We start from the raw sequence: 20,267 nt of genomic DNA on the forward strand, positions 1-20,267 counted from the left end.
TTTGGAGGCTCATATTATAACACTGCCAATGTGCTCTGCTGAGGGCTTTTATAAAGAAAATAATTCCCATCATGCCTAGCAGCACCACTGAGGCCACCTTAGATGTTCCCTTTGATGGACAGGCACTCCAGCCAATCCATTGGATAGGAGAACTTGCATCATTTTCTGTTAGTCCAATCTCTCTCTTTGTCTTTCTCTCTTCATTCATCCATTATTAATTCACTGCATAACAAACTCCACTGGAACAAATTACCTGTCAGGCTTGGGCATTGGCCATAGCACTGTAGTCACTGCTGTAAAAAGGAAAAGGAAGCTGGGGCCCCAAACCAGAATCTCTCTTCCCTTACCTTCGGGCACGAAGCCTGTATGCTGCTATGTTTGAGTCTCAGCATTTCTGGCAATTGAGGCCAAGGTTTTAATTTTCTGGGTTTGAATGGACCAGAATGGCCCTCAGAGTCCAATAAGGCAGTGTGTGGCTGCTCTGTCCCTTTCAGCACTGACCAATGGGAAAAGCTGAGCATTGCAGTTTATTATTGATGGCGAATTCAACCTGATGGGCCATTTCTGTTCTGCTCACAAGGAGGAAATATTCATGCTCCCTGCACTTTGCTTTTATTTTAAAACATGTACTTGCAAATCACTTTTTGCCCGCAGTGCTCAGAGCCTTGGCACCTTGTAAATGAAACGTATAGCTTGGTAATAGGTTAGGGATATTAGGAAGAGTTGATCTGCTACAGTGAAACATTAGTCTGCCTTATTCACTATTAAAATGGGGTAACAGTATATCTATTGCTTATATACACAGGCATATCTATATCTACTTATCTAGCATGAGACTGATATCTTTGACTATAGGGAGCACAGCTCTGCCAGTGCACTACACTCAGCACTGCAACATCCCCTGTTATTCCCGTTCTGAGATCAGCCATCCAAGCTTTGCCAAAGCGCCTCAGTCTTAATCTGCAGCACCTCCAGCAGCACTTCCAGCTCCATGAGCCTCCCCTAACCCCAAACCAACCATTGTGCAATGGGTGTGCATGCACAGGTACAAAAGAGCTGGGGAAAGAGCAAGTTACAACCACATCATAGTAATCAGTTACCTATAAGGACTTCATTGATTTAGACACACAGTGCCAAGCAAACACGTACATTGCAATTTACACTTCAAGGGCAATGAGTAATAATTACAGCCATTGTTATCTCTTCTCGTTTCCTTTTCCTAAATTTCATTTAAGTCTTCAACAGTTCTCTTCCCTAGCATTAAGCTGGGCTTGTACTTATTCATTTGTAAAGATGCTTTGTTCCTTTTGCAGTGCAGGCAAAATAATACATTTCTGAGCTTTTAGAAAGGTCTACTGTTCTCCTGAGATGCTTGAAAGCTTGGGAATGGTGCAGGTGTCAGAACTGAGGTGCATTAGCCGTGCTGCTTGGGGAGGCATGCACTCCACTTACTGCAGCCCCGAGCACTGCAAAGCAGCACTCGCCGAAATGTTCATGTGTGGACACTGTGAACAGCACTCAGGCCAAAGTACAGCAGCCCAGTGTTGCAGTTTGCCTTTCTTTGGTCTTGTCATTGCTGCCAGTTAATTGGAACAGACAGAGGCAGGAGAATGTAATCCAGCATAAAGCAGAACCAGCCCTCCAGAAGGGTGGCTGGTGGAAACTAAAATGGGCACCAGGTGACCTAAGAGTAAGCAGCCTGAGGCATATTATTCATCTGCCAGAGAAAGGGGTAGCTCAGGGCCTCAGCCCTCAATTGTTGTATGAGCTGAGGTTCAAAGAGCTTTGTGTGCTTCCACTCTAGATGTTAATGGAATCCAGCTTTTAACTCTAGCAACTGACATCAAATCCACAGGATTGTGGGGCCTGATTCTCAACTACCTGGCATCTTGCATAGCCATTTACATAGATGCAAGATTTGGTGGCATTTTACATCCTTTTCACAGCTTGAAATGACCAGGTAATGAAGAAACAGGCCTTGAATTTTTTCAGTTTTCTACCCCAGGCTCCTCTCTGCCCCTCTCCCTGCTCACACACTCCCGCCCCAACACACCCGGACAGTAGAATGACCATGGAAACTGCTCTTAATGTACCTGGAATTCAAGGGCTAGCTGCATCCCTGGGGACTTTGCCACTCCATTCACTTCAGGGCAAATATCCCTGAGATGAATTTGACCCTGTTACTTAGGTGGGGAGAGGATCCCTGGCCCTATATACATTTTGTTGAGGGGGGAGGAATTATCATATTTCAGAAAGGTGGCAGGCCTGCAAAGAAAGAGGAGTGGGATTTGAAGGGAGTAAATTCAGGCACGAGATGTAGATAATGCTAAATGATGCCATTTTAAAATGAAATCTACAATAAAACCCAAGCCTTTAACTCAGAGATTATTGTCCTCACCCTCTCCTAGGTCAATAGACATAGAGCTGAGGGCTCTGACCTCATCATTAAATGAAGACTTATTGGTGAAAAAAATTATCTGTGTCTGTTGTTCATTAAGGGCATTCCACAGAACTTTGTTGTCAAGGTTGCCCAGGGAAACTGCTGAATTAACTTCAAGTGGTCTAGCTGTTGCCAATGGCAATGCTCTAGCTGCATCTCCCCATCAAACAAGAGACAGGTGTGCTAATTATGTATTTAAAAAAAAATAAAAAGCAGCCGATTGCTTGTGGCCCTGACTTTATGTAATAAATATTAATCTTCAACCAGCCTGCCGTGTGTGTACGTGGGAAAAGCCTGCCAGATATGGTGAGAATTCATTGCTGCTCTAAATACCAAGGGAACCTCTAGCACAGAGACCGTCACCGAGGAACGTTTATGCAGTGTTTTCTTTAGATTTCCTCCTGGTGGCTGCATCCTTCATATCCATCCCAGGTCCAGGCAGCATAACCAAAGAATATATTAATTCTCCTTCCCTATCCCATCAAAATTGGCCAATGTGGGAGACACCCAGATTAATGACAAGGAATGAAAAGCATCTCGTCAGTGTCTCCTAAATACACGGGAAATTATACAATTTACTCTGATTTTCTGGAAAAAGCAATAAATAATACATTAATAAAATAAACAGGTGATTTCTAGGAATTTCCACTACAGGATATGCACCTTGCTCTGCTGTCACTTTTGTATAGGCAGATTGGGCACAGGGTGCAAAGTCTGACTTTGGGCACAGACCTATTTTCTGGTCTCAGCTTCCCAAGTCACTTAGATGTGTTTAAAAAAGGTACCCAAGGTGACTTGAATCACTAAAGGAAGCCTAAGATCATCCTCATGGCTTTCAAATATTTGTCAAATACTTCCAAATGAGGGATATCACATATGTAACAGAGGAGACCAGGGTTTCAAAGGGTATGGAGTTCATTTATTTTAAACATGTATAAAGTTTTCTCTAACCTCACTTTTAAGATTCTAGGTTTCTATTATTAAGTATCACTTACATGGCACTGCTTGGGTTTTCTCTGTATGATTTTCACCAAATGATGGTTTGCAGGTGTGGAAAATCACACTTAGGTTTGATTCCTTTAATCACTCCCAGATTCAGCTTCAACTTTTAGATTTAGGTATCTCAGGAAATTCTCATTCTTGAGTGGTCCTCTATGCAAATTCTATTTGGAGGGGTCTTCAGAGCTACCTCTGATGCCTAAATGCCATTTCACACATCCAGCACAGTCATAAATCGGGAAATTCAGCACACAGTACATGCCATTCTTGTGGCATTGTCCTGAGCATTACATATATCTGAGACAGTAATCTCAGTCCAGTTCCTAGTGGTAGGGTGTCCAAATCACAAATCCACCAGGAATATATAACAATGTGCAGTCACTTCCAAACACAGCTGGACTGAAAACAGTGGTTTCAAGGTGAAAGTCTCTGGATCCTATTGATCACCAGAACCACTCTGTCTCTTGCTGACATTTTGCTAGTATGTAATTTACATTTCTCATTGCTGAATTTTAATCCATTGCTCCTTGATCAGCTGTCTCAGCCCCTGTGAAAGCTTTCGCATTGTTTATTCTCTCTATTATTGGTAGACTTTTCTTCTGCCTCCCCTTACATTCCTTTTCCCTTACACTGGTATCATGTTTAGTTCCCTTGTAGATTTTCTCTTCTAACCTGCAGCTGATGGGCCAAATATAATCCATAGCATCATAAAACATGTCCTCCCTGTAACCACAGGGGAACAATACAGGTGATGAACTGGAGGACTTTATTGTTGGTGAACTCAATAACAATTAATTGCCCTTTCCCAGGGCCGGTGCAAGGATGTTTCGTGCCCTAGGCGAAACTTCCATCTTGCACCCTCCCCCATCCCCGAGCCCCCACCCCCGAGGCACCCCCTCACCCGCGGCAGCTCCCGCCCTCCACTCTGAGGCATCCCCTCCCATGGCAGCTCCTCCTCTCCACCCTGAGGTGCCCCCCCGCAGCAGCTTCCCACCCCCCACCCTCAGCCCTGAGGCACCCCCCTCCCCAGCTCACCCCTGCTCCGCCTCCACCCCGAGCATGCCATCGCTTGCTTCACTTCTCCTGCCTCCCAGGCTTGTGGCGCCTAAGCTGATTGGCGCCACAAGCCAGGGAGGTGGGAGAAGTGAAGCAGCTCATCCCTGCCCCGCCTCCTCCCTGAGCACTCCGTGGCTGCTTCACTTCTCTCGCCTCCCAGGCTTGTGGCACCAATCAGCTTAGGTGCCACAAGCCTGGGAGGCGGGAGAAGTGAAGCAGCCATGCATGCTCAGGGAGGAGGTGGGGCGGGGAGTTCCCCTGCGTGCCGCCCCCCCCTTACTTGCTGCAGGCGGCCCTCTCTTCTTTCCCCTGCCCCAGCTCCCTCCGCCTAAATGCCAGCGGCTACTGGGGCGGCCGAAGATCCAGCCGCTGCAGTCGCTGCTGAAGAAAATGCCGCCCCCCAAGTCCTAGTGTCGCCTAAATGGTTGCACCGGCCCTGTCCTTTCCATAATGGGTAGAATTTTTTAAAGAACCGAAGTGATTTAGGACTAATGTGACTTTGGCTCCTAGGTATTTTAGGTGCTTTGAAAATATTACTCAATATTCGAATGGCTGTCCTGAAGCTGTACTGGGGTTCATTCTCTGCAAGAGAAGGGTAGGAGCAGTTACACCACTCTCAGCACCTTCCTCTTGCTGATTTAAAAATGGCATCGATGGTCTCCCAAACCACCTTGGCCAGAAGGAAGATCACAACTACGACACAAGGATAGTGTTTAGAAAGTGGGAATCCTCAGGGCTTCAAAAGGGATATAAAGGACCTAAATCCCTTTTTAAAAGCTAACCCACGAGCTGTCAGATTAACAAAATAAACCTCTTTAAATGGCTAACATATTCATGCAATGTGTGATTCAGCCACTGAGAAATCAGGACTTGAATCAGGGCAACTTTATGCCACAGGTAAGCTGAGAGTCAGACTGTGCCCCTCCTTTCGGGCTGTCCTAGTGCATAGGGACTGGATATTTTAGTAGAATGGTGATAGGATAGTGAGGTTTCCATCTCTCTGTACCTCATTCAAATCCAAATTAGGTAAACAGTCTTTTCCATTTGATGACTATATGGCAGCCTGCATGGAGTGAATTTGGTAGGTCTCAGTTCAAGTTCCCAGCGGATAGCTGTCTGCATCACACAGCCAGAAATAGGTATTAACTGGCTCCTTTGCTATCACTGAGTCCAAGGACCGAATGACATTTTCTCTCTCCTGTGCCTAGTAATGCACACAGAACTTCAGTCTCCAAAAAAACTATATTCAATTTTTTCAAATATCTTTGCCTAAAGTTAAGCATTTAAATAAGTAACTTGATTTTTCAGAGATGCTGAACACCTACAGTTCCTATGGTCGTCAATGGAAAATCATTGGGTCAATTATCTGATACCTAGATATGGATTTAGTGGTCTGATTTTCAAAAGTGCTGGGCACCCAACAGCTCCCATTGAAGTCAATAAGAGCTGTTGGGAGCACTTTTTGAACGAATGGCCATTAGGTACCTGATTTTAGGCACCCAAGTTTGGCCTATTGTAATAAACTGATGTGTGAGCACCCCCTATTGGCCAAGCAGTCATTGAACTAGTATATCCCTTTTTATAGAAAGGTGTTGATATAAAACCAAAGCTGCATGCATCCAGAAAACGATGTAGATAAAATTAGCTTAATTTCAGCATTGTTAGAAATACAAGGGGAAAGACCTGTGTTTGCCAAACTGATAAAACTGGCAACTAAGGAAATGTCATTATAATTCTAAGAGGGTGTTATAAATAATGGAGATTAAAATGTACAACTTATTTTTAGAAAATATTTAATACTCTTTTTATAGTTCCAGTTTTGCTAAACCTTTTTCTTTTATATGTAATGTGTATATAGTTCTTTTGACAAATATTTTCTCCAAAGAATATGACTATGTTAAAAAAAGTAAATCACTTCCAGTAGCCCAAGGCTCATGTGAAACCATACACCAACAAGGCATTCAGACCCTGCAATGTTGTGCACCAGAGAGAGATCAAACCTTAGTGCAAATCCCACTGTTCAGGATCACACCTGAAATAACAAACCAGTGCTGATTAGCACCTCAGCCGAAAGCTGTAGGTGCTTGTGAGCTCTTTGGGGCAGGGACTGTTTTTTGTTCGTTGTGCCTGGCACAATGGGGTCCTGGGCCATGATTAAGTTCCTAGATGCTATAATACACATAACAACAAATTCCAGTCCAGTGAAGCTCAGCACTGCTACATTGAATGATAACATCATCTCTCTGCAATGCCATGCATCATCATAAGAATGGCCATAGTGGGTCAGACTAGTGACCCAAGTAGCCCAGTATCCTGTCTTCTGACAGTGGCTAGTGCCAGATTCCTCAGAGGGAGTGAACAGAATATGGCAATTTATCGAGTGACCCATTCCCTGTTGTCCAGGCCCAGCTTCTGGCAGTCAGAAGTTCAGAGACACCCAGAACACGGTGATTGAACACACACACACGCACATCCATCCTTTGCATCTAAAGAACTCACTGAAACAACAGGTTGTCAAATTATATGAGACTATCATTTTATTGCACCACAACTCTGACACACCATGGCACCCAGCAGTTATACTGAAAAAAAGAAGTCCCCACACTGTGACAATGGCTCATCAATTTGTGTCACCAGGCTGGGCAAAAATGTCGTCTCACAATAGCAACATGACCTCACCCAGGGCCCAAATGCCACAAAACTGGGACCCCACACAGGCCATCGTGATGCCAGATAGGTGACGTCATCAGGTTAAGCCACTGCCTCATTGTGGATGAGGTCACAGGTCAGCATACGCATCACTGACAGTTGGTTTTCTCATCACGCTATGCAGTGACATCATCACCCTGAGCCACTGCCGCGTCGCCAATGAAGTCACACGTCACCAGGAGTATCATCGTTCTGTGATGACACCACGCTGCGCGGTGACCTCATCAGCGCCCCCCGCCCGCCCGCGCGCTGTCCCCGCGCATGGGGGGCGAGGCAGGCGCACGGGCCCCTGTGCACCCCCTAGGGGCGGGGGAGGGAATCGGGCTGGGCGGGATTTCCGGCACAGCCGGCCCGTGATTGGCAGCCGTGGGTGAAAGAAGCGGAAACAGCGTAGCGCGCAGGCGCAGCGGCAGTCTGGGGCCGCGGGGAGGGACGCGCCTCCCGCTAGAGAGAGAGAGAGAGATGGAGAGGCGGGGGGAGCCGCAGCCACAGCCGCAGCCGCAGCCGCAGCCGCAGCCGGCGTGAGTGAGAGAGACCCGGGTCCGGGGCGGCGCCGCCCTGCGTCCCCTCAGGCCGCCCGGGGGTGGGGCGAGGCGAGGCGAGGCGTGGCGAGCTGCTCCCCGCGCGGGGCGGGGCCGGGCCGGGCCTGCTCGCGCCCCCTCCCCGCAGCCTGGCGGCGGCCGCCCCTTACCGCGGGGGCGGGGGAGCAGCGGCCGGTCCGCCCGCCCGCCCGGCCCGGGCTCGTCTGCTGCTCGCTCGGGGCCGTTACCGGAACGGGGCCCGTCGGCAGGTGCTGCCGAGCTCAGCGGTGTCGTGACCCTGCCTTGTTCTGGGCCAGAGCCTGTGCTAGTCCGTGCGTCTGCCGGGCCGCTGGGTGCCGGGGGCCGTCACGCGGGTACCTGGGGCAGGGGACTGCACTCGATGACCGCTCGAGCTCCCTTCCAGGCCTGGGGTCTATGAGTTCCCCAGGCACTGCGCCGCCCTGCTTCTGGGGCCCTTCCCAAGAGCACACTTGAGAAACAAGTGAAAGCCTTGTATCGCGTTGTCTCTCACCATTGAAGGTGATGGAATATAAGCCACTTGAATTTAAAACCTTTCCTCTAGACACAAGGGATTTTGAAGGCCTGTTCAATAGTTATGCTGAGATAACGTCTGGATTTTTATTTATTTATCTCAACCAACCAACCATGAGTTCTGCTTGTGAGCAGTCTAACCCACAGCCTCTTCACCTCACAAGCACCTTACATCTATTCTGTGCCAGACTCTAGCATCAGACACTGCACTAATAATAGGATAGGATTCCAGAATCTATTCACCTCACCGGTGGAATGAGAGTCTCAATCCTAATGGGTTTGGATAGCAAAGGGGGGGGATATTGTAACAGACAAGTCCTAACTTACTGGGGCAATGTTTCTTTTATTCCTTTGGTGTGTCTTTAAAAACTATGTGAATCTTCTGGTGAAAGATGTTGAGTTGACAGCCAGGAGACTGGAGTCCTCTGCCCCAGAACAGCCAGCTTCCTCCAAACTGCACCTGCCAGTGTGTTTCAGTGTAGCCTTGAAAGGAACCCTTTCAAACGATGACCGTAGCTGAGTCTCTCATTTGCTGTATCATCTTTAGGAACCAAGTATGAGAGGGGTAGTTGTGTTAGTCTGGATCTGTAAAAGCAGCAAAGAATCCTGTGGCATCTTATAGACTAACAGACATATTGGAGCATGAGCTTTCGTGGGTGAATACCCACTTCCTCAGATGCATCTCAGGAAGTGGGTATTCACCCACGAAAGCTCATGCTCCAAAACGTCTGTTAGTCTATAAGGTGCCACAGGATTCTTTGCATCTTTAGGAAATAGACTGTCAGGCTATCTAGGTAAGGCCTCATTATTTGCTCTGCCCCCGTTGCCGTCTGGTGGTGCACATGACTTTATAAAATTATTTCTAAGGGGATGGGAGTGGGGAGAGTTATTTGAGGCAAGAGGAGAAATGTAGAATTTGTATATACTGTCTCCTGATTTCCCTTAATGGTATATAAATGTCTGATTTAGTCTTGCTGATCCATTGAGTGTCAAATTTTTTATAACCTCAGATTTTTTTTGCATAATCTTTTTATTAGTCATTTTCCCTTTTTGAAACAAGATAAAACCAAACATCAGGGATGCACTGTTAGCAAAATTATCATAATCCGACTTTACAAAGGTAAAATGGAAATGATGTACATCTGTAGCTTTGAATATAGAACTTCAGACCTTCCCAGGTTATGATGCCATATGTCTTTAAAGAGGGACTTTCACACTGAGACATTGTCTGATGCAAACAGTTTTGCCACTTTTCTCCCGCTGTAACTATCAAAATTTTTTTAAAGAGATGCTTCTTTTCCTCACAACTTGGCTGCTTCTGTCTAAAGCATTCCTACTTCTTTGTGGGATCAAGTTCAAGAGGCGGAAACTGACTGGATACTATGTTGTTCTTTGTAATCATGATGGGAGGTAGGAGTAAAGAGAAGACATTTCTGTTAAAGGATAGAAGAGAATTCTTAGATCTCTTTCCACCTTGTTCCAAATTTACCTATATTCCTGAAATGCTTCTTGTGGTATGCGTCAGAGCAGTCTCCTGGTCCAGACTACAGGGAGCTCTAACTTCTTGCTTACGCATCTGGAAGTGTAAAAATCCTTTGTTTAGTACAGGATCAATCCCATATGCTTGTGTATGGGAGACTATCATCTGTATTATGATCCACCTATTTTCATGTCTGTTTCCCATTACTTTGTATTTCTCAGCATTGCATAAAGTCACGTTTGGGTCTCTGATCCTGTATGTTCTAGGCACTTTAATATTACTCTAGAAGAGGGACTAGTCATTGTTGGGTGGGAACTAATAATACACTCATGGAAAAGTACATGAACCTATCAACACTGTAGTGTTCTTTGCCACAGCAAGTGAAAGCCACTGGTCAGTTGATTAGGTGAGACTTTATTCCCCACATGCATCTGCATACTTTGATACCACGAAACGGTTATATGTGCCAACCAAAAGGGTTTCAACCAAAGTTCTTGCCAAAGATATGTTGGTGGAGATATAGTGGGATTTTTTAGTGGTATGTGTATTTAGGGTTATTTAGGTTATTGAATCAAATCATGTGACTGAATTTTTAAAGGGCTGGTTAACGTCATGTCCAATAGTAATAGCTGTATCTCAGATCTCATCTTCAAGACTTATTCCCCTCTTCCCGTACTGTGTTGTATTTAAAGATGAATTGGATGTTTATATGGATAACAGGAATATTGGCTGTAATCGACTATGCTGCCCCCTAAAGGTGTTGGAATGGGTATAAAATCTCATGTTTAGGTCTTAAGACAATCTCTAACTGTTAGGGGTTGAGATGAGACTTTCATGTAGTCTGATTATCCCACATCTGTCTGCTATGGAGTTCTTGACCTTCTTCTGAAGCATTTGGTGCTGGCCACTGCCAAGGACAGGATATTGGACTAGATGGGCTGACCACAGGTCTGAACCATTATGGAAATTCATATGTTCTGTGATTGGTGAATTGAGTTTTCTCCTTTCTCTGAAGCATAAGCTATTGGCAGCTGCAGGCCGCAAGGCCAGATGGAGCTATGGTCTGATCTGGTGTGGCAAACTTTTCTTGTGTGCAGTAGACCTTTTACTTCATTCACTCTAGGGCAACATTGACCCAGAAGGCTTCAGGAAACTTGAAACTGTTTTCACCCAAATGAGTAAGTGCTGTTGTGCATCAAACCCTTTGTCTCCATAACAATACTTTTACCTATGGTTGTCAGCCATTAACATTAGTACTTCCTGTTGTGAAGAGGGCATATGTTGTGTAAGCCTAGTTTTGGCAAATTCTCCTTCCAGCAGGGATAAATGTTTATGTAATGCTCTGTGACTTATTCCTTAGCAAGAGACACTTGAGATGAAAAAAATTAGAATAAACATTGGTGTCAGTTGCCTCTTGTGTCAGAAAAGGCTTGCTTTGTGGGAGTGCTGTGTTCTCCCTCCTACTGCTTGCCTTGGAGTTCTTTGGGTACCTGAGTAGTGGTGAGAGTAATGCACAGTGTGTACTTGGCACCTGAACTTTATAGGGCAGCTTGTGAATGTTGTGATTCAGTTATTTGTGGATGAAGCAGCTTGTGTTGTTCTATATATGTTCCTCAAAGGGAAGCACTAGTTAGTAGGGTTAAATATGCAAATACTTTAGAACAAATATTTTTAAATATAATTTTGTGATTTATGATCTCTGGCACTTGTATATTGGTATTCCCTTGCCCTATTTGAATGTGCCAGAAGGCATCACCTGATCTCTGGACATTTTGCATCTAACATAAAACTAGCTATACCAAAGTGAGGGTTCTTTCCCAGGTTATATTCCTGTCTGTCTCCTCTGTGTTGGCTAATGGTATTCTCCACTAGACTACCACACTGGCTTCAGAATAAAGGTTTTTGGTTTATTATACAGAACTGCAGCTACAGATACTTTGGAGGTGCCAGCCCTGTGTGGAATTCTAATGTTTTCTGCTTAGACCCTCTTGGGCCAATGGAGCTAGTACATTGTCTTTTTGAAACCAGTTAATCCATCTGAAATGTGTATATGCAGTTGCAATCTGGGTATTGTACAAGTAGTGGCAAATTCTCTGATAATGAGCATCTATACTATGTTATAGTGAAAAATTAACATGGGTGAGGTAGGTGCTCCTGCAAAGATTGTACTAAAATGAACTTGCTATTATTATTAAAAGGTAGTTTTCACCTGTCTGGATGTCACTGATCACAAGTTGGTAGAATGGTTTCAACAAGATCATGCTCCAGGGACAATTCAGGGTTCCTGCATGGAATAAAACTTGCTTAAGTGAGTCTTCCAGGCATATTAGCTTTCAGCAGAACAGATATTGTTATTAGTTACAGATGTCTGTAAATGCAGTTCTTTCAAGCTAAGCTGCTGCTGGTCTTGACTCCTTGTATGAGTGTATGGCAACAGCTCTGGCCTCTTGAGAGTCAGAGCTTGATTTTGATCCTTGATATATAGCATAATATTTATTAAATGTTCTTTCAACAGGAATAGAATGAGCCAGGGAGACTCAAACCCAGCAGCAGTTCCACATGCAGCTGAAGATATTCAAGGAGATGACAGGTGGATGTCACAGGTAAAACTGAAAACACAGCTGACAAATTAGATAGGATACTCTTTACTAGCAGATTGTGAGGTAGTCAGGTGCATAATGAGCAAAATACAGGTGCTTACATTTCTGATTCTGTTAGCAGTTGTTAGCAGCATTATTGTTGGGTTCCAGTAACCTACCACAGTAAAAGAGGCAAAAAGCAGCTTTGTGCCATGACCTGAAAACCACATTTTGAAACATAGTTCCAGAAAGATATTGCAACTAGCTCATTAACTGGGAAGAATTGCCAACCGGTTTCTTAAAAACTGGAGAGCACTGAAATGTGTAATATATCCAGACAGTGACAAAGCTGAGAATAGATGACCACAAGTGTCTGGACCTGGGGTCTCCTGTTCGTACCACTAAATTATTAAAGCTATTCCTAGACAGGGTGAAATAGCCTGAGGAGAGTTGTCTTTTGACTAGCCAACAACGTGAATGACTATAGATTTAGAATTGCTTACACAGTATCTGCAGCAAGCACCTCCTTTGTGTGTTGTGCAGAGTGTAGCCTGAGAGGCTCTGAGTTGTAAAGGAGTGGCCATTTAAAATGTCAGAACTTGTCTATGCCAGGGAGAGAGCAGGCAGGGAGGAAGGTCCAGCAGTTAAGGAGTTAAACTAAAGGGACGTTTAACTCCTTAACTGCTGGACCTGAGGGGCAGACAGGATGAAAAGTCACAAAATTTGGTAGCAGAGGAACTGGTTGGGCAACTATCACTTTCTGTGCATGGGTTACAGATACCGAAGGGGAACTGTCAGCTGGAGCTTATGTTGCTACTTTCTTTTAAACAGCACAACAGATTTGTCTTGGACTGCAAGGACAAGGAGCCCGATGTGCTGTTTGTGGGTGATTCCATGGTGCAGTTGCTACAGCAGTATGAGGTATGGCTGGAGGGGATGAAGTTGTGGGGTTAGATGAGTGAGATGGTGCCTCCCTGTCACTTCTAGTCCAGTAACTGGTGAACATATGCAGTACTGACAGTGCCTCCTTGTCCTCCAGCCCTTTCTAATCTTACCTCCACTTCTGCAGCTGCTGTCCAAACCTTGATCCTGTCCATTTCCCTGTGCTTGCCCTAGGCTTCCCTAGTCCTATCCTGTTAGCCACTTTGAGCCTTTACCCCACCCATCCTTTCCCTGAGGTCACTTGCAACCTTCTTAGTTTCACCATACACATCCCATTTCTCTCCTTCTATCTTGCTCTTACCACTCTTTCTTACTCCGCAGTTGCTGTGTGAGCCCATTTGTAGATGTAAAATGAATTCTATTCTCTCTTCTCCACACTCCTTCTGTATTCTAGATTGTGCCCATCCAATGTGACTGGTTTTCATTGTATCCTAGATTGTGCCCATCCAGTGTGACTGGTTTTCCCTCGGTTCTCAATAATGAAGTTTCCTTATCTCGCAGTGGTACAAATATGAAACTTACGGCATGTATCACCTTAGCCAGAGAATTTCAGTTGAACCCTCTTGCAGGCAGTGTTCTAGCATGCTTGGCCCTCTGCTGGCATAGAGACTGTGCTATTAACTGTCCTAGTGTCCAGAGATTAGCAAAGGCAGCAACTAAAATATTAAAAAAAAAAAAAAAAGTATAAAACGTTTTGAAAGCTGTCGCTTCATCCACTCTTTTATCAGTAATGGCTACCAAACTGCTTTGCTCTCAGTGTGTTACTTTCCAATGTGACTCATTTGGTTCTAGAGTTCTAACTTCTTAGGCAGTGAAAGGAGTTCCTTCAAGATTTCCTTTCCCGCCTCAAAAGTCCCATGTTTAGCTGACCTCTGGTTCTGGCCTTGATGAACCGGAGATGGCTCCCTTCCTGGACCATCGACATCCCTCCTAGATGGGCTGAAGGGAGATTGCTCTGTATTAGCTCCCTCTTATCTCTGTGCCAGGACTGAGTTCGTTAACTGCTGTGATTACCTCTTCTGGCCCAAAGAATGTATAATGCTTCCACTGGCAGCACCTTTTCTCCCCTGGAGAAGATCTTCACTCACTTTGAATGCATCATTACCTGAGCTACCCCTTCGTGTAATGGGTTTTATTTTTGATGCTGAAAAATAACACTGGATCTAAAATAGTAAATTGGTTTCTGGTTACAGATATGGCGAGAGCTTTTTTCACCCCTTCATGCACTGAATTTTGGGATCGGTGGGGACACAACAGCTCATGTTCTGTGGAGATTGAAGAATGGTGAATTAGAGAACATTAAACCCAAGGTATAAACACAAACAGAGCTGGCTTTTATGTTTTTTCAGTTTAGAAAAACCTCTGAATATTGTCTAGTACAGAGCTGAGGGCACCAAAAGTCAGAAGAATAGTCATTCTCTAACCAATGAGCTCTTAGCTTCTTCTTTAGAACTCCTCTGTAAAAGGTGTGTATTTACAAGGAATGTACCAAGTCCTGTGTCTCTGAAGACTGAAGAAATCAAATAGCAAGAAACAGCTTCTTTTGCTCATAGCACCAAAAACACACTCTTCATCCTGCACCCCGACCCAAAAACCTCTCCCTAGGTTCTTTCAGGGTTAGACACTGCATTTAGGTGTTCCTTCAGGTTGTCTGACTTGTACAGTTATGTTAATTGAAGGGTGCATTCGTACCTGTCCATCTCAGTGAAGTTGTAACTCAGGCCACAACAAGGTTTCACGCAACTCGTAACACATTCTAAATGACATACAGTGTACCAGGGTGTTGTGGTGCAGGGTGCTTCACAAATGCCTACAATACATAATGGACAGCACAGGTTCAAGTTTGGTCACTATTGTCAAGCACATGCATGACCCCCACATAAGAGTTGAGGCTTAAAGTAGAGAAATGCTGTAAAAAGATTTCATTTGAGAGCCAAGACTGTGGTTGGGGCTTTAGAAAAAAATAAGCCTCTTCACCTGTGACACTTCTAGTCTGCTTCATACACATCTAGTATGTTGTAAGACAGGCAAGGTGCAAGGTACTCTAGGAGTCTGAACTGGCAACTAAACACAGTGCAGAAGAAATGTCAGATATCTATTCCTGTGCTGATCAGGGTAGCTTCCCTTAACACTGTGACTCTGGTTCTGTACTGGGTGAGAGGGAGGAGTCTTAAGTTGATAAGAAATGATTCAAGAGTCAGCAAAACTGACAGTCTGGGCTTTTAATATTTCAGCCGAACTCTTAATTGTTTTGTCTAATTGGTTGCAGACAGCCTAGGCCCTAGCTATTGCCCTTTCCACAAGAGCAGCATGGCTGCTACAGCCTCTCCTGTTTGTGTACCTTGAGTGGAGTGTTCAACTTGCTGCACAGTTCCTGTTTCCTCTTCACAGGTCATTGTCGTCTGGGTTGGAACAAATAACCATGAAAATACAGCGGAGGAGGTAGCAGGTGGAATCGAGGCCATCGTGCGGCTGATAAATACCCGACAGCCACAGGCCAAAGTTATTGTATTGGTATGTGCATCAGAGGGTTGTGATAACATAGCACCATTGGAACAACCCATGTCAGGTGGTGTTTGCACCCCGTCCCAATGGTATTGGGTGTTACCTGTGCATTTTGGGAGGGAGGGTCGTAACTTATTTACAATAATAAACACTGTAGGGTGGTTTCTCCTGCTCAGGGGGCTTTGCCAACATTATCTATCTTTCTCAACCCCTTCAGAAGAGTCTTATCTTCTCATTAGAGGCGTCTTTGTCCCAGACAGAGAAATGGAAGCAGTGAGATCCCATGAGAGGTAGAGACAGAGCTGGGACTAGAACTTGAGCAATACCAGTTCTGATCTTGTGTTCAAACAGCTTAGAATGTCTCTCTTCTTCAGCTGGGGGAGTTGCATAACCAACAATTAAAACTGCATTGAAAGAGGGCATAAGTAGCTAATAAGAATGCTGATAAGAATTGGTGAAAAGAGGAGAAGATTTGCCCATGGGTCAGCAGTGTCCTTCAGACTGTTTTCAGTCATGTTTCAAAGTGGGCCTGAGGAGGATATGCAGGGGGAGGAGTGCTTCCCATGGGATAGATCCTTTAAAGCTCACAATGAGGGCCCAAGTCTAGAAAGAGAAAGTTACTATATTGTCTGAGTCATTTCAAAGCTCTCTTCTTTGCCTGCCTCCTGTATCAGAGCTTGCTACCTCGAGGTGAGAAGCCAAACCCTTTGCGGCAGAAGAATGCCAAGGTGAACCAGCTGCTAAAAGCCTCGCTCCCAAAACTCGCCAGCGTTCAGCTTCTGGACGTCAGTGGGGGCTTCGTGCACTCGGATGGCGCCATCTCGTGCCATGATATGTTTGATTTTCTGCACCTGACGGGAGGGGGCTATGCAAAGATCTGCAAACCCCTCCATGAACTGATCATGCAGCTACTGGAGGAGACCCCTGAGGAGAAGCAAGCTGCTCTGGCCTGATCAGCTAATATCAGTGTTCAACATCGTCCCAGCCCCATCAGATCAGTTCTATCACTGGCACTACAGAATCCTTCTTTCTTAAAGCACTTTCCATTGTAGAATGTTACTGGATGTTCATGTCTAGTGTTTTGAGGGGGAGGGCTAACGTCAAACTGGTCTTGTACATAGAAGGGCAGGGCTAACTGGTTTTACTGCAGGAAGAAAGTAGCTCAAGAAGATTTTTACTTTTAAACCATTCCTCATTTAAAATGAGAACACGACTGTCACCTCTGTGCCCCTCACATACGTTATTGCTCTATGGTGCCCCTACATCCCTATCGGCCTGACTCTAATAACCCATATGCAGCTCTCGGTTTAGCTTTTCCCTTCCCTGGGGATTATACTCTGCATTAGCTTGGGAACCAGAATCGCATTCCACTCACTAGAAACAAAACAGCTGCATTTTTTTCAAAAACCGTTCCCACCTTTAGAAGTTCTATTTACTAAGGTGTGGTTTGTTTTTTTTTTTTTTTAGAGACACTTGTTGCTTTCTGGCTTTGCTTTTGAAGCAGCATGAGACTAAATGTAACTGGAATTCAGAAATGTAAAAAAACGAAGTGTTAGTTGAGCTGAACTCATTTAACACTCCCCAAATATTGTTTTGTTTTACAAAGTCTGTCAGCTGTGACAAACTTCATTCCATTGTTGCTTGGACTGTGTGCAGTCTCGTTTGGGTGCTGTTGAATATCATGTCTCCTATAGAACCTGTTCTTTGTTTTGGTTTGTGTACAGTATTGGCAGCTTTTAACAGTTCTTTGGTTTAGGAGCTTAGTTTTCTAGCAAACGTCAAACACAAGCCCGTCAGAAACGTAGAACTGACATTTCATCCACTACTAGGGCTGTGCTACAGGATTCTCTGCAGTGCTGTTCATGTTCATAGTTCCAATTTTTTTTAAATGACTGTTAACGCCTGTTTTTTTAACCCATACTCAGCCCCTCTTTGCAAGGCCTGAACCAATCTAATGCTTTATGAGTTCTAAGGTGTATATTTCTTTATTGCTTCTGTTTTACTTGTACAAACATTTTATTCAGGCAAATAAGGCCTTTGACAGTAAAGAATTGAGTCAGTCTGTAGCTTTTTCCTCTCCTGGACACTGTCCCTTTCCCCTTCAGCAAAGGGAGTTAGTGCGGAGAGTGGACTGTTCACAGGGACTCGTCTCACTAGAGCTTTTTATACAAGAGCTAATTATAATCTGTGTAATGACTATATAAAATTGTCATTCGTTTAAAGGTGAACAGGAAAAACAATTCTTACCAATAAGAAATGCAGAGCCTGGCTATTTCAAAATAAAAATACTTTAACCAAGTTTATCTTCCTTGACTTACCTACCACAATTGGAGTTCAGCGGTGGTGGTATCCCTGCTCATGGTTCACAGCACAACACACTAAAATACAACAGCCAGTGCAGGCCTCTGCACTGCTTGAAGTGTTCATGAAGTCTGCAACCTTCAACTGTCATGCTACTTTTTGGCAGGCAAATGAAAGAGGAACCAATTTTTGTTTTACATTTTTGTTAAACAGGAGATCTACCTAGATTGCTTTTTCCACCCCACTACAAAAAGTAGTACGTATGTAGTGTATATAGCCTGTTTGCCCTTTTATTCTAGTAAAAGGTTCTGTTTAAGGCAGGCTTTAATCTAGCATTAAGGAATACGTTTATTTCCCCATCACGCTTCTGCTGCTGCTGTAGAATTTGTCATAGCAGGATTTCTGCCTGGATTGCATGCATAGCGCGTGTGTGAGTCTCCAGCATATGTGATCCACACAGAGATGTGGAGGAAAGCTGAAGAATCCCATTTCCCAGAAATAAACGTTCAAGTCTGATAGTGTTCAGTGAGAAAGTAGTAGTCCTGGTCTTATCTCCCCAGGCCAGCGTGAGTTGGGGGAGTGCTCCATGGGCCCTGTCAACCTGTTTGTTCAGTAGCACCACATCCTTCCCCTTCAACAGCTTGAAACATTAACTGTGGAAACAGCCTTCAGCTCTGCTGAAAGAATGGAGGCCTCAGCACAGGAACTTGGGGGTGTGGAGGAGAGAGAGCAAGCAGATTTTAAAACAAAGGTTGGTAGGAGAAGATTTGGCAGGGTGGTATGGGCCCACCTGTAGCAAGAGTGGGGGGAGGAAATAGGACTTCGGTCTCTATGCTAGTTTTTGAGGGTTATAGGCTTTGGTTGAAAGGTACCATGTTTGTTTGACCCGTGCACTAAATGTCTCTCCATGGTGTCGCCACACTGGTAAGACAGCTACTTGCTGGCAATCTAGTTATTTTGATAGAAAGCTCTAACTTTTTGTAACAGTGCAGTGTGTTTACAGCTGAGGCCATCTTCAGCTGTGAGCCAGAGCCCCTTGCTTCGGTGCTGATTGCAGTGGTATGGGTCTGGCCTGTTGAATACACATCTGTTGGGCTGAGGTAGAGTAGCTCAGGTGGTTCTCCATGCTCAAGGTTGTCTTGCTGAGGTCCCATGTTGCTTATGCATGGGTCAGCGTTGGCCGCCTTTCATCTCTAGTCTGCATTGTGTCTTTCCCAGCTGCATTAGCCACGTCTGTGGCCATGGCAGCGGCTGCTGTGGACAGGAAGGGCAGCTTCTATCTGGGACATTGAAGCTACTGTCCTGTTGCCACCGTCTAGCAGTGATCAGGCCATATCCCAGTGTAACCACATATCTGTTGGAGAGGGCAAGGAGGAAATTTTTTTCTCGTTGTACCAAAATTAGAGCCTGGTCCTGAGAAGTGCTGAGTATTTGCAGTTTCAACGGGAGGGTGCTTGCCACCTCTGGGGATCAGGCCCAGCACACCCCAGTCTGAGTGCCCCTGTGTAGCCTTTATGACTTCTTCCATTGTAACTGGCTGATTGTGAAAGAACTGACCCTTTCTGAACTTTTAATTTTTTAAACTAGTTACCGTTTACAGTTGTATGCTGAAGCCTGGAATCTTGTTTGTGCTGTGGTGTATGAGCATTGCCAATTTTATATTTATTGCGGTGAAGAAAATGCAAAGGAAAAGGTGTGAAAGGAAGGAGAGAGTCCTTGTCTCTGAACTCGTATGTGGGTGCAAGCAAGGGGACTCCAGGGGCAGGCTGGGGGACCTCAAAGGCTGGAAGCTTGCGCAGAATGTAAAATCCAATTACAGCCCTGCTTCATGAGGAGCTGACTGAACCTTCCCCAGGAAAAGCTGTGATTCTGCTTTGGCAAAATTGCATTGACTGGTAGAACTCACTATATGTTTAGTGCATATTTCAGTATAAATGTAAATGTTTCACCCAATGAGTTCTGGTGTGCGTGTCTCTCTGGTTTCCCTGTGTCTGCGTCGGGGGTGGGGAGGTGCCCAATGGTTTCATCAGGCTGTGTGGGGTGATGCACAGTGGCTAATGGTTGCAACCTGTCATCACCCAGTGGTGATGCAGTGGGAGGGGTGACATCTGATGGAGTAAAAATCTTTATCAGGTAAAAGTTGGCTGTATTCATCCTTGTGGTGTTCAAAAGGACACTCATCT

At 44.9% G+C, this 20,267-nt stretch overlaps 1 protein-coding gene across 5 annotated transcripts; it reads left to right on the forward strand.

Moving 5' to 3' along the window:
* Positions 1–7,591: 7,591 nt before the first annotated feature.
* Positions 7,592–20,037, forward strand: PAFAH1B2 (platelet activating factor acetylhydrolase 1b catalytic subunit 2). Of its 5 annotated transcripts, none has more exons than XM_030538623.1 (7): positions 7,688–7,725; positions 10,881–10,935; positions 12,273–12,360; positions 13,168–13,257; positions 14,472–14,588; positions 15,670–15,792; positions 16,458–20,037. In XM_030538623.1, exons 3-7 carry the CDS (start codon positions 12,280–12,282, stop codon positions 16,734–16,736), a joined length of 690 nt encoding a protein of 229 aa, XP_030394483.1. In that variant the 5' UTR covers positions 7,688–7,725; positions 10,881–10,935; positions 12,273–12,279; the 3' UTR covers positions 16,737–20,037. The 5 variants fall into 5 exon arrangements, with proteins under 5 accessions (XP_030394480.1, XP_030394481.1, XP_030394483.1 ...); XM_030538624.1 differs by lacking the exon at positions 7,688–7,725 and adding an exon at positions 8,036–8,265; XM_030538620.1 differs by lacking the exon at positions 10,881–10,935 and having other exon boundaries at positions 7,592–7,725.
* Positions 20,038–20,267: the final 230 nt, after the last annotated feature.

This window comes from Gopherus evgoodei, chromosome 19 (genome assembly GCF_007399415.2).
Source record: "Gopherus evgoodei ecotype Sinaloan lineage chromosome 19, rGopEvg1_v1.p, whole genome shotgun sequence".
In the NCBI taxonomy this organism is placed as follows: Eukaryota; Metazoa; Chordata; order Testudines; family Testudinidae; genus Gopherus; species Gopherus evgoodei.

Bases quoted from the DNA above. Each gene is read 5' to 3' on its own strand.
- PAFAH1B2 (XM_030538620.1), top strand. From the start codon at position 7,667: ATGGAGAGGCGGGGGGAGCCGCAGCCACAGCCGCAGCCGCAGCCGCAG. The intron at 13,258-14,471 runs GTATGGCTGGAG...TTCTGGTTACAG, and splicing joins AGTTGCTACAGCAGTATGAG to ATATGGCGAGAGCTTTTTTC. The intron at 15,793-16,457 runs GTATGTGCATCA...CTCCTGTATCAG, and splicing joins AGGCCAAAGTTATTGTATTG to AGCTTGCTACCTCGAGGTGA.